Raw genomic sequence first — 13,710 nt, 5'->3', positions numbered from 1 at the left:
CAAATGTGTCATCTATTTATCAAAAGTAAATATGTCCCAAATTTATCAAAGGTAAATATGTCCCCTATTTATCAAAGGTAAATGTGTCATCCATTTATCGAAGGTAAATATGTATCCTATTTATCAAAAGTAAATATGTCCCCCATTTATCAAAGGTAAATATGTCCCCTATTTATCAAAAGTAAATATGTCCCCTATTTATCAAAAGTAAATATGTCCCCCATTTATCAAAGGTAAATATGTCGTCTATTTATCAAAAGTAAATATGTCCCAAATTTATCAAAGGTAAATATGTCCCAAATTTGTCAAAGGTAAATATGCACCCCATTTATCAAAGGCAAATGTGTCGTCTATTTATCAAAAGTAAATATGTCCCCCATTTATCAAAGGTAAATATGTCCCCTATTTATCAAAGGTAAATATGTCCCCTATTTATCAAAAGTAAATGTGTCCTCTATTTATCAAAGGTAAATATGTCCCCTACTTATCAAAGGTAAATATGTCTCCTATTTATCAAAGGTAAATATGTCCTCCATTAATTAAAGGTAAATATGTCCCCATTTACCAAATGTAAATATGTCCCCATTTATCAAAGGTAAATATGTCCCCTATTTATCAAAAGTAAATATGTCCCCCATTTATCAAAGGTAAATATGTCCCCCATTTATCAAAGGTGAATATGTCCCCTATTTATATGTCCCCCCTATTTATCAAAAGTAAATATGTCCCCCATTTATCAAATGTAAATATGTCCCCCATTTATCAAAAGTAAATATGTCCTCTATTTATCAAAGGTAAATATGTCCCCATTTATCAAAAGTAAATATGTCCCCTATTTATCAAAGGTAAATATGTCCCCTATTTATCAAAGGTAAATATGTCATCCACTTATCGAAGGTAAATATGTATCCTATTTATCAAAAGTAAATATGTCCCCCATTTATCAAAGGTAAATATGTCCCCTATTTATCAAAAGTAAATATGTCCCCTATTTATCAAAAGTAAATATGTCCCCCATTTATCAAAGGTAAATATGTCGTCTATTTATCAAAAGTAAATATGTCCCAAATTTATCAAAGGTAAATATGTCCCAAATTTGTCAAAGGTAAATATGCACCCCATTTATCAAAGGCAAATGTGTCGTCTATTTATCAAAAGTAAATATGTCCCCCATTTATCAAAGGTAAATATGTCCCCTATTTATCAAAGGTAAATATGTCCCCTATTTATCAAAAGTAAATGTGTCCTCTATTTATCAAAGGTAAATATGTCCCCTACTTATCAAAGGTAAATATGTCTCCTATTTATCAAAGGTAAATATGTCCTCCATTAATTAAAGGTAAATATGTCCCCATTTACCAAATGTAAATATGTCCCCATTTATCAAAGGTAAATATGTCCCCTATTTATCAAAAGTAAATATGTCCCCCATTTATCAAAGGTAATTATGTCCCCCATTTATCAAAGGTGAATATGTCCCCTATTTATCAAAAGTAAATATGTCCCCCATTTATCAAATGTAAATATGTCCCCCATTTATCAAAAGTAAATATGTCCTCTATTTATCAAAGGTAAATATGTCCCCATTTATCAAAAGTAAATATGTCCCCTATTTATCAAAGGTAAATATGTCCCCTATTTATCAAAGGTAAATATGTCCTTCATTTATCAAAGGTAAATATGTCCTCTATTTATCAAAGGTAAATATGTCCCCATTTATCAAAAGTAAATATGTCCCCTATTTATCAAAGGTAAATATGTCCTCCATTTATCAAAGGTAAATATGTCCCCATTAATCAAAGGTAAATATGTCCCCTATTTATCAAAGGTAAATATGTCCCCTATTTATCAAAGGTAAATATGTCCTTCATTTATCAAAGGTAAATATGTCCCCTATTTATCAAAAGTAAATACATTAGAACTCAGGTAATATGAACTTCAAGGGACCAAATTAAAACCTTGAGTTATCCAAGTGTTCGAATTAAGCGAGTTCTCAAGTCTTCTGACAATCTCTTTACTTAGTACATAAATAGATCTACTAGTTCCGTATCGTAAAACAATGTAAGCAATGAAGATGTCAAAATAGTCGATGGTGGTTGTAAAATAACAATAAAATCGAAATATATCCAAAATATTGATTCATCAACAATAGTCACAACAAATTTTTCATGTACATATAAATAGCAGACATAACTTACGTAACTGAGACACATTTATTCATATATAACTATAGGAAGTTATACAGGAAGTAACTATGCACATGTCAACTCAAAGGCTGGTGAGCGTTGTAAAATCTATTTGCCGAGTAAAATGTTCAAAGCACTAACATTGTTTACACCTAAACAATTGTAACCGCTCTAAAAAAACCAGTGATCATGTACAGCTACAAGTTGTGATTGCATTTGTAACACAGTACCATGTGGTCAGAGATTAGTGATCACATGATATAAGTGACAGGCGGCTGAGAGCACCTGTTTTTTATCTTGTCGCCATGTCAGTCTGGATAATGCGTATGTAATGTAAGTAATGTACATGTACGAAAGCTTTAAAATTGATGATCGCTAATGATTGTTGACACAATATACCTGGTAACTTAGGATAATTGCTAAACATTAAACAAATTTTCCGTGCTTTGTAGTTGAAAATGGCTTCTGAAATGCCATTCTACGACAGATATATGAAAAAAGAAATCAGCATTTTCGGCGATCTCATTGGTTAAAAAATCTCACTTTTAGTTATACAAATATTTTATGTATGATTTTTGTAAATTTGGACCAAAAGTTTTTAATACTTTGTATTATCAAATTTTTTTAGTTTTCCTATTTCAAATTTTCTGAGTTTTTTTAACAAAGAGAAAGAGAGAATTCAGCTGGGACCGGAAAAATACTTCGTATTTAGCTGGGTTGTCGAATTATCCAAGTTTGTATCAACCAAGTTCAACTGTATGTCCCCTATTTCTTAAAGGTAAATATGTCCCCTATTTATCAATTCAAAATTGGGGCCATGCATAGCTAAAATTACCAAATAACAATAGTAGTGTCCATTAGTTGAAGATTCACACATATTTAGTTGATTACATTACCAGGAAAATTTTAAGATTTTAAACATTATTCCTATACAAGTATTGATGGTAAAATCAACATAATTTTCCTTTTATATTAATGAGATTATTGCTCACCAGTTATGGGTTTTATAAGTACATGTACATAACATGTTTTGTGAAAATTTTCTTCTGTCACTGGTTTTAAGTCATGGTCCTGACAATATTTATAAGATGAAGTAGCCTTCAAATTAAAAAAATAACTTCACACATATATAACAAGTATGGTCATTAAAGTGATGTTCATTATGACTGTCTTCTCTCGAACATAATAATAATTTCCATATTCTACAGTTGTACAGCGTGTCAATAGTAACTTTTGTTATCAACATATGATATCGTGATATTGGTAGAAAAACACAAGTATATAAATAGCCTACCTCTTCATAATCAAATTCAGTTGAGAAAGTTGATGTGGTGCTCTTTACTAATTTTGGGAGGATAAATGATGAACTGCCGAACCTAGGCAATACAAAAACACACAGGTAATAAGAATAGGAAATACACACATATAATCAAATATAAATCCTTTAATCACTATTTATAATGTTACTTAATTATACAAGAGTATAGCAAACAACTACATTCATTAATAAGATCAAGATTACAGTACCTACCCAAGGTAATTCAAAGTGAAAATTCAGAATCCAGAAATGGAACAATACAAAGCCTTAACAATATGCCAATAATTATCTGTTAAGTATTATTGTATTGATACACTAAGTCTACTTATAAGAATCAGATTTGGGTTTACCTAACTCAGCCACATGTGTCTGGTTATGTTTTTAGAAAACTTCAGGTAAAAAGGTATCAAAACGTATCTCATAAGAGTCAATGTTATTGTTATAAGTGACTTACCGTACTATACAAGATATAATACTCAGTGACACATTTAAATTTTGGACAATCAGAACCAGAAACGACGCCTGATTTACAAATTACATCTGTGCTAAATTTCTACATCTGCTAATCGATAATGATCAATTGATAAATGGAAAATGCATTTTTTTTTCTAAATCATTCTTACCACTTGACAAATTTCTTCCAGTTGCGTTGTACAAATCTCCAGGCAAGGATACGCCCGTTAGTGTTATAGGAAATTACACTGACTACAGTAGTCAAGTCCTGGTGACGAATACTTTCTCCCTTCGCAGCCTCATCTAGAAGTCTGTAAACACAGCAGTTATTGCTTAAGAAAGTGTATAAGGAACTAAATAGAAAGTCATAGGGACTTGATGCTCACCAGACTCTCCCATGTATACCTTTATGCTACAACACACAAACTCTTTTATCAGATCAAGTGGTACCGAAAACAAGAAGGAGTCTTTGTAGAATGATTTGAAATACAGCAACAATCAGAATCATTGCAGGCAAAAGTTTAGGCTAAATTCCACAATATCTGATTGAAAAGGTGTCAAAAATAGATACTGTTCTAAGACATTGTGAAAGAAAAATCATGTTACAAAATGGTCAGTGTAGCTGAGTGGTTTCGATGTCCTGACATATTACCACAAGCCCTCTACCTTCGAGTTTGAAACCCATGTGAGACAATTACCATGTACACAGGTTGGTGGTTTTTATCCATCTCTTATAGATCTACCTGGTATATCCTTAGATGATATTGGCTGTAAGGTCCAAACAAACCAAACACAAAAAGGCAGACATAACAGCCAAGTCAAATGTTTCCCATGGTTGAACATCACTTTATGGATGATGTTACCAGTAACCTCCTGTACTGGCACTTGTTTGAAATGGGTTTTATCAAGACAGGGTTTCTATCTATCGTTCCTGTACTGAGCTGAAACACTATTTACCTGTAATTAACCATGTGAAATATTATTTACCTGTAATTAACCATGTGAAACACTATTTACCTGTAATTAACCATGTGAAACACTATTTACCTGTAATTAACCATGTGAAACATTATTTACCTGTAATTAACCATGTGAAACACTATTTACCTGTAATTAACCATGTGAAACACTATTTACCTGTAATTAACCATGTGAAACATTATTTACCTGTAATTAACCATGTGAAACACTATTTACCTGTAATTAACCATGTGAAACACTATTTACCTGTAATTAACCATGTGAAACATTATTTACCTGTAATTAACCATGTGAAACATTATTTACCTGTAATTAACCATGTGAAACATTATTTACCTGTAATTAACCATGTGAAACATTATTTACCTGTAATTAACCAGACAAAACACCATCTAAATTTACCTTGCCAGGTGATCGGTGTTCTGTGTGCGACAGAGTGCAATTAACAGTTTTTGTTTCTCAGATGGTACTGTAGCATCAAGATACTTTTTGTAGACATGGTTCCATTGTAGACTTCCTCCATATTGTATTCCAGCTCTGTATATCACACTCTTCAGGTTTACACTCACACTGTAACACAAATGACAAATGGACTTCATTCTATTGCTTTAGATCAAAAAGGGCTATCAACTATCATATAGCAGAAATCAGAAAAACGTTTCTGTACCTGTCAATTTTGAATGTTGAAATATCCGTAATGATTACACTCACTAAGATCCATATTTATTTCTCCTTTTTATAGATCTATACATTACACTAGAAAGTCTGTAGTCTGGAAAATGGTTCATGTATAAAATATGTCAGTAAGTTGAACAAGACAATTTTTCAAATGTAAGATATTGACAGAACTCATTGATGGTTGGAAACAAGCCATTATACAATGGAAGTAACAGTATTTAGTAATTACAGCTACTGAATGTTTTGAAATCTCAATATTTTTTCAAGCCAACTGCATATTATGTACACATACAAACACATTGTCTTCATAAGTATCTGATTTTAATGTTGAAATAGTAGTATATGTGTAACATTTGATATGTACAAACAGGTAGTTTGTAGTAACATTTAAAATGTACAAACAGGTAGTTTGTAGTACCATTTAATATGTACAAACAGATAGTTTCTAGCAACATTTAAAGATGCTCCACCGCCGATAGAGCATAAATGATACTCATCATTTGAACAATAATTGGTGTTTAATCGTGTATACGTATGTCTAATTAATACAAAAAATAATATAAAATAATTTGTTTTTTGTTTTTGGTGCATGCGCAATCAGTACTTCATTCCATATAGGATATAGTGTCTGGGATTTTTTTCAGGATGCAATTAATTATTTTCTATATTTTAAACTTTAAATAAAATTAGAAGCTCAAACTTTTCAATGGTGGAAATGGTGTAAAGTAAGTAAATTTTGTAACTGAAAAAAATACCAAATCGTCTGCTCCTGTTTTTAATAGTGAAAAAATACCATTTGTCAGCAGTGAAGCATCTTTAAAATGTACAAACAGGTACTGGTAGTTTGTAGTAACATTTAATATATACAAACAAGTAGTTTGTAGTAACATCTAATATGTACAAACAGGTAGTTTGTAGTAACATTTAATATGTACAAACTACAAATAGGTAGTTTGTAGTAACATTTGATATGTTCAAACAGGTAGTTTGAAGTAACATTTGATGTGTACAAACAGGTAGTTTGTAGTAACATTTGATATGTACAAACAGGTAGTTTGTAGTAACATTTAATTAGTACAAACAGGTAGTTTGTAGTAATATTTAATATGTACAAACAGGTAGTTTGTAGTTACATTTAATATGTACAAACAGGTAGTTTGTAGTAACATTTAATATGTACAAACAGGTAGTTTGTAGTAACATTTAATATGTACAAACAGGTAGTTTGTAGTAATATTTAATATGTACAAACAGGTAGTTTGTAGTAATATTTAATATGTACAAACAGGTAGTTTGCAGTAACATTTAATATGTACAAACAGGTAGTTTGTAGTAACATTTAATATGTACAAACAGGTAGTTTAATATGTATAAACAGGTAGTTTGTAGTAACATTTAATATGTACAAACAGGTAGTTTGTAGTAACATCTAATATGTACAAACAGGTAGTTTAATATGTATAAACAGGTAGTTTGTAGTAACATTTAATATGTACAAACAGGTAGTTTGTAGTAACATTTAATATGTACAAACAGGTACTGGTTGTTTGTAGTAACATTTAACATGTACCAACTACAAACAGGTAGTTTGTAGTAACATTTAATATGTACAAACTACAAACAGGTAGTTTGTAGTAACATTTAATATATACAAACAGGTAGTTTGTAGTAACATTTAATAAGTACAAACAGGTAGTTTGTAGTAACATTTAATATGTACAAACAGGTAGTTTGTAGTAACATTTAATATGTACAAACAGGTAGTTTGCAGTAACATTTAATATGTACAAACAGGTAGTTTGTAGTAACATTTAATATGTACAAACAGGTAGTTTGTAGTAACATTTAATATGTACAAACAGGTAGTTTGCAGTAACATTTAATATGTACAAACAGGTACATTTGTAGTTTGTAGTAACATTTAATATGTACAAACAGGTAGTTTGCAGTAACATTTAATATGTACAAACAGGTAGTCTGAAATAACATTTAATAAGTACAAACAGGTAGTTTGTAGTAATATTTAATATGTACAAACAGGTAGTTTAATATGTACAAACAGGTAGTTTGTAGTAACATTTAATATGTACAAACAGGTAGTTTAATATGTATAAACAGGTAGTTTGTAGTAACATTTAATATGTACAAACAGGTAGTTTGTAGTAACATCTAATATGTACAAACAGGTAGTTTAATATGTATAAACAGGTAGTTTGTAGTAACATTTAATATGTACAAACAGGTAGTTTGTAGTAACATTTAATATGTACAAACAGGTACTGGTTGTTTGTAGTAACATTTAACATGTACCAACTACAAACAGGTAGTTTGTAGTAACATTTAATATGTACAAACTACAAACAGGTAGTTTGTAGTAACATTTAATATATACAAACAGGTAGTTTGTAGTAACATTTAATAAGTACAAACAGGTAGTTTGTAGTAACATTTAATATGTACAAACAGGTAGTTTGTAGTAACATTTAATATGTACAAACAGGTAGTTTGTAGTAACATTTAATATGTACAAACAGGTAGTTTGCAGTAACATTTAATATGTACAAACAGGTAGTTTGTAGTAACATTTAATATGTACAAACAGGTAGTTTGCAGTAACATTTAATATGTACAAACAGGTACATTTGTAGTTTGTAGTAACATTTAATATGTACAAACAGGTAGTTTGCAGTAACATTTAATATGTACAAACAGGTAGTCTGAAATAACATTTAATAAGTACAAACAGGTAGTTTGTAGTAATATTTAATATGTACAAACAGGTAGTTTAATATGTACAAACAGGTAGTTTGTAGTAACATTTAATATGTACAAACAGGTAGTTTGAAATAACATTTAATAAGTACAAACAGGTAGTTTGTAGTAACATTTAATATGTACAAACAGGTACTGGTTGTTTGTAGTAACATTTAATATGTACAAACAGGTAGTTTGTAGTAACATTTAATATTTACAAACAGGTTGTTTGTAGTAACATTTAATATGTACAAACAGGTAGTTTGTAGTAACATTTTATATGTACAAACAGGTAGTTTGTAGTAACATTTAATATTTACAAACAGGTAGTTTGTAGTAATATTTAATATGTACAAACAGGTAGTTTGTAGTAACATTTTATATGTACAAACAGGTAGTTTGTAGTAACATTTAATATGTACAAACAGGTAGTTTGTAGTAATATTTAATATGTACAAACAGGTAGTTTGTAGTAACATTTAATATGTACAAACACGTAGTTTGAAATAACATTTAATAAGTACAAACAGGTAGTTTGTAGTAACATTTAATATGTACAAACAGGTAGTTTGTAGTAACATTTAATAAGTACAAACAGGTAGTTTGTAGTAACATTTAATATGTACAAACAGGTAGTTTGTAGAAACATTTAATGTGTACAAACAGGTAGTTTGCATTCATTGCACATCTGCTGCTTACACCTGGTATTCCTAATTCAGATTTTGGGAAAACATGTTTAAAACAAACATGGTCACAATGAATCCATGGTTATAGCAGCAATTTTTCATTCCCTGCTAATGTTCCTATAAACAACCTATGCTCATAATGAAGTACTATTGTTGGTCCCTATAAGTTCATAATAACTGTGTCTTACTCTACATATTAAACAAAAGACATCAAGTTGACAGTCAGATTAAACTTTTAATGAACTGACAGGTTTTAATAAATATCTATATAATATGAAACAGGAGGCCTATGGGCCTTAATGGTCGTCTGACTATTGGCACAATACAACACCTAAATGAATATAGTAGTGGCAAACAATGAAGGCAATACAACAGAACTCTTTTGATAGAAGTTCAGGTTTAGATATATCTGATGAATTAGACCATAAATGAAGGTCCCATGATCCCCACCTGTCCAATATCCAGTCTCTTGGCCTCTTAGTTATCTACAAGAAGACCTTTAAAGATTTTAGCCTATTTGACCCCTGTGACCTTGAATGAAGGTTAAAGTCATTCATTTGGACAAACTTGGTAGCCCTTTATCCCAGCATGTCACAGGGCCAATATCAGGTCTTTAGGCCTCTTAGTTATTCACAAGAAGCCGTTTAAAGATAAAAGCCTATTTAACCCCTGTGGCCTTGAATGACGGTCAATGTCATTAATTTGAACAAACTTGAAGTCATTTAAATTAAAAGTTTACGCACATCGCACAGTGCACTGCAAACGGCGGACGGCACACGACAACAGACGGTACATGATAACAATAGGTCATCTTGACCCTTTTGGGTCAGATGACTCAATAAATACAGAATATCATAGTCAATCAAATTAACTCTTTTCAAAAAGAGAAATTTCAAGAACTGCCAACTTACTTTCCTACGTGCCCATGAGGATACATCCAATGTTCAAAGAAAAGTTTTCCATTCTCAATAGTTGGTTTGTGTTCAAATGCTAACGCTTGGTTAAGCACCAGGGACCGTAGAAATCTGGAGAGACACAAAAATTAAACAAAAAATGATCATGACAACATCATGGTGGGTGTAATGCCTTTAACCCTGAATCATACCTTTACTTTATATTACGTCATCATGACGTTTATGACATTTCAATTCATTAGTATTCGGCACTTCTTGGCAACTTCTACTGAAGTGTGTAAACCAATCGAGGCACTCATTACTTCTCCCCTCATATGTCTGTATATATGTGTTTAAAAACAGACGGAACCACACCAAAAATCAAATAGTTTAATCATTAGTTGATCAAAACAAAATTAATTCATTCTTTGAAATATGTTATTTTAAAACTAAAATGACTGCATTCATTTGCTACAATGCATTATAATTATACAGATGAAGGAGATTCTTTCACATCTATATAAATGATAGAAGGTATAACAAAACATTTGTTGACTTAGTTTTCGGTCAACATGTGTTATGTTGAACTATGGGCCTCAGGCAACAGCTTGGTCCCCTAGTTCAACATAGCCTTAGGCAACAGGTTGGTCCTCTAGTCCAACATGGCCTTAGGCAACAGGTTGGTCCTCTAGTTCAACATGGCCTTAGGCAACAGGTTGGTCCTCTAGTTCTGCATGGCCTTAGGCAACAGGTTGGTCCTCTACTTCAACATAACACATGTTGACCTCAAACACTGTCAGCAATTTGTTTGAATCAATTTACATCCTATTAACAGTCAGAGTCATGTAAGGATGGTCTCCAGTGTATGTGGTGTGTAGCGTGTATAAAGTGTGCCGTGCGTGTTTTGGGAGACTACAGCATTTTCGTGTTGTGTCTTCTAGTATATTGGAACTCTTGTCCTTTTTATAGTGCTACATCAGTGATGCATGCCACCGAAGACACCAAGCAGCACATCCCATCTGTTCACATTATACTGACAACAGATGAACTAGTCGTCACACTCCCGGTATGCTGAGCGCTAAGAAGGAGCAGAAACTACCACTTGCAGTACTGTCAACAAATGTATATTGTTGAACAGTTTCTACATATGGACAATGCCATCATCAGAACAATGATACATACATTTAATTGGATATCGTTAATTATATAGATTAACCAATTGTACATAGTTCATTTTGATTACTCCTGATCTACATGCTTGACTCAAGTATTCCTTGTCAGATACATAATAATGATAATAATGATGTTCAAAAGCCCATGAATAACATTGTTACAAAGGACAATACTTGTACGGTTACAGTCAAATCAATTCCAACTCTTTAGAGACTTCACTGAGATTAGGTTACAAACAAATTAAATTAAATTTAGCTTGGTCAATATACATAAAATTTCACAAGGAAAAGTTAATGGATGAGGCATGAAAAACGCTTATTGCAATAGGCAATTTTTTGAACCTGTGTCCTGTCGTAAGCAATACATACTTACTTGTTCAGCTGTGGACCTGTCTCCTGTTGTTAGCAATACTTACTTGTCCAGCTGTTGACCTGAGCTGTCTCCTGTTGTTAGCAATACTTACCTGTCCAGCTGTGGACTTGTGTCCTGTTGTTAGCAATACTTACTTGTCCAGCCGTGGACCTTTGTCCTGTTGTTAGCAATACTTACTTGTCCAGCCGTGGACCTGTGTCCTGTTGTTAGCAATACTTACTTGTCCAGCTGTGGACCTGAGCTGTCTCCTGTTGTTAGCAATACTTACTTGTCCAGCTGTGGACCTTTGTCCTGTTGTTAGCAATACTTACTTGTCCAGCTGTGGATCTTTGTCCTGTTGTTAGCAATACTTACTTGTCCAGCTGTGGACCTTTGTCCTGTTGTTAGCAATACTTACTTGTCCAGCTGTGGATCTTTGTCCTGTTGTTAGCAATACTTACTTGTCCAGCTGTGGACCTGAGCTGTCTCCTGTTGTTAGCAATACTTACTTGTCCAGCTGTTGACTTGTGTCCTGTTGTTAGCAATACTTACTTGTCAAGCTGTGGACCTGTGTCCTGTTGTTAGCAATACTTACTTGTCCGGCTGTGGACCTTTGTCCTGTTGTTAGCAATACTTACTTGTCCAGCTGTGGACCTGTGTCCTGTTGTTAGCGATACTTACTTGTCCAGCTGTGAACCTGTGTCCTGTTGTTAGCAATACTTACTTGTCCAGCTGTGGACCTGTGTCCTGTTGTTAGCAATACTTACTTGTCCAGCTGTGGACCTGTGTCCTGTTGTTAGCAATACTTACTTGTCCAGCTGTGGACCTGTGTCCTGTTGTTAGCAATACTTACTTGTCCAGCTGTGGACCTGTGTCCTGTTGTTAGCAATACTTACTTGTCCAGCTGTGGACATGTGTCCTGTTGTTGTTAGCAATACTTACTTGTCGCTGAGCTGTGTCCTGTTGTTAGCAATACTTACTTGTCCAGCTGTGGACCTGTGTCCTGTTGTTAGCAATACTTACTTGTCCAGCTGTGGACCTGTGTCCTGTTGTTAGCAATACTTACTTGTCCAGCTGTGGACCTGTGTCCTGTTGTTAGCAATACTTACTTGTCCAGCTGTGGACCTGTGTCCTGTTGTTAGCAATACTTACTTGTCTAGCTGTGGACCTGTGTCCTGTTGTTAGCAATACTTACTTGTCCAGCTGTGGACCTTTGTCCTGTTGTTAGCAATACTTACTTGTCTAGCTGTGGACCTGTGTCCTGTTTGTTAGCAGTACCACTTGTCCAGCTGTGGACCTGTGTCCTGTTGTTAGCATACTTACTTGTCTAGCTGTGAACCTGTGTCCTGTTGTTAGCAATACTTACTTGTCTAGCTGTGGACCTTTGTCCTGTTGTTAGCAATACTTACTTGTCCAGCTGTGGACATGTCTCCTGTTATTAGCAATACTTACTTGTCCAGCTTTGGACATGTCTCCTGTTATTAGCAATACTTACTTGTCCAGCTTTGGACATGTCTCCTGTCGTTAGCAATACTTACTTGTCCAGCTGTTGACCTGAGCTGTCTCCTGTTGTTAGCAATACTTACCTGTCCAGCTGTGAACCTGTGTCCTGTTGTCAGCAATACTTACTTGTCTAGCTGTGGACCTGTGTCCTGTTGTTAGCAATACTTACTTGTCTAGCTGTGGACCTGTGTCCTGTTGTTAGCAATACTTACTTGTCTAGCTGTGGACCTGTGTCCTGTTTGTTAGCAATACTTACTTGTCTAGCTGTGGACCTTTGTCCTGTTGTTAGCAATACTTACTTGTCTAGCTGTGGACCTGTGTCCTGTTGTTAGCAATACTTACTTGTCTAGCTGTGGACCTGTGTCCTGTTGTTAGCAATACTTACTTGTCCAGCTGTGGACCTGTCTCCTGTTGTTAGCAATACTTACTTGTCTAGCTGTGGACCTGTGTCCTGTTGTTAGCAATACTTACTTGTCTAGCTGTGGACCTGTGTCCTGTTGTTAGCAATACTTACTTGTCTAGCTGTGGACCTGTGTCCTGTTGTTGCATTTAGCTTGTCAGCTGTGGACCTGTGTCCTGTTGTTAGCAATACTTACTTGTCTAGCTGTGGACCTTTGTCCTGTTGTTAGCAATACTTACCTGTCCAGCTGTGAACCTGTGTCCTGTTGTCAGCAATACTTACTTGTCTAGCTGTGGACCTGTGTCCTGTTGTTAGCAATACTTACTTGTCTAGC

At 33.6% G+C, this 13,710-nt stretch overlaps 1 protein-coding gene across 1 annotated transcript in view; it reads right to left on the bottom strand.

The window, feature by feature from the left end:
- LOC138319155 (endoplasmic reticulum aminopeptidase 1-like) overlaps positions 1–13,710 on the bottom strand; it is a 44,554-nt gene that overhangs the window by 5,391 nt on the left and 25,453 nt on the right. Inside the window, exons 15-18 of the mRNA XM_069262097.1 lie at positions 9,968–10,081; positions 5,341–5,508; positions 4,128–4,268; positions 3,481–3,562 (exon numbers count right to left, since the gene is read on the bottom strand). Of these exons, the coding sequence (XP_069118198.1) occupies positions 3,481–3,562; positions 4,128–4,268; positions 5,341–5,508; positions 9,968–10,081 (505 nt within the window). The remainder of the gene's footprint in view (positions 1–3,480; positions 3,563–4,127; positions 4,269–5,340; positions 5,509–9,967; positions 10,082–13,710) is intronic.

The sequence above is a fragment of the Argopecten irradians genome, chromosome 3 (genome assembly GCF_041381155.1).
Source record: "Argopecten irradians isolate NY chromosome 3, Ai_NY, whole genome shotgun sequence".
In the NCBI taxonomy this organism is placed as follows: Eukaryota; Metazoa; Mollusca; class Bivalvia; order Pectinida; family Pectinidae; genus Argopecten; species Argopecten irradians.
The sequence above is the reverse complement of the archived record's forward strand: the minus strand, read 5'-3'. Positions and strand labels throughout refer to the sequence as shown.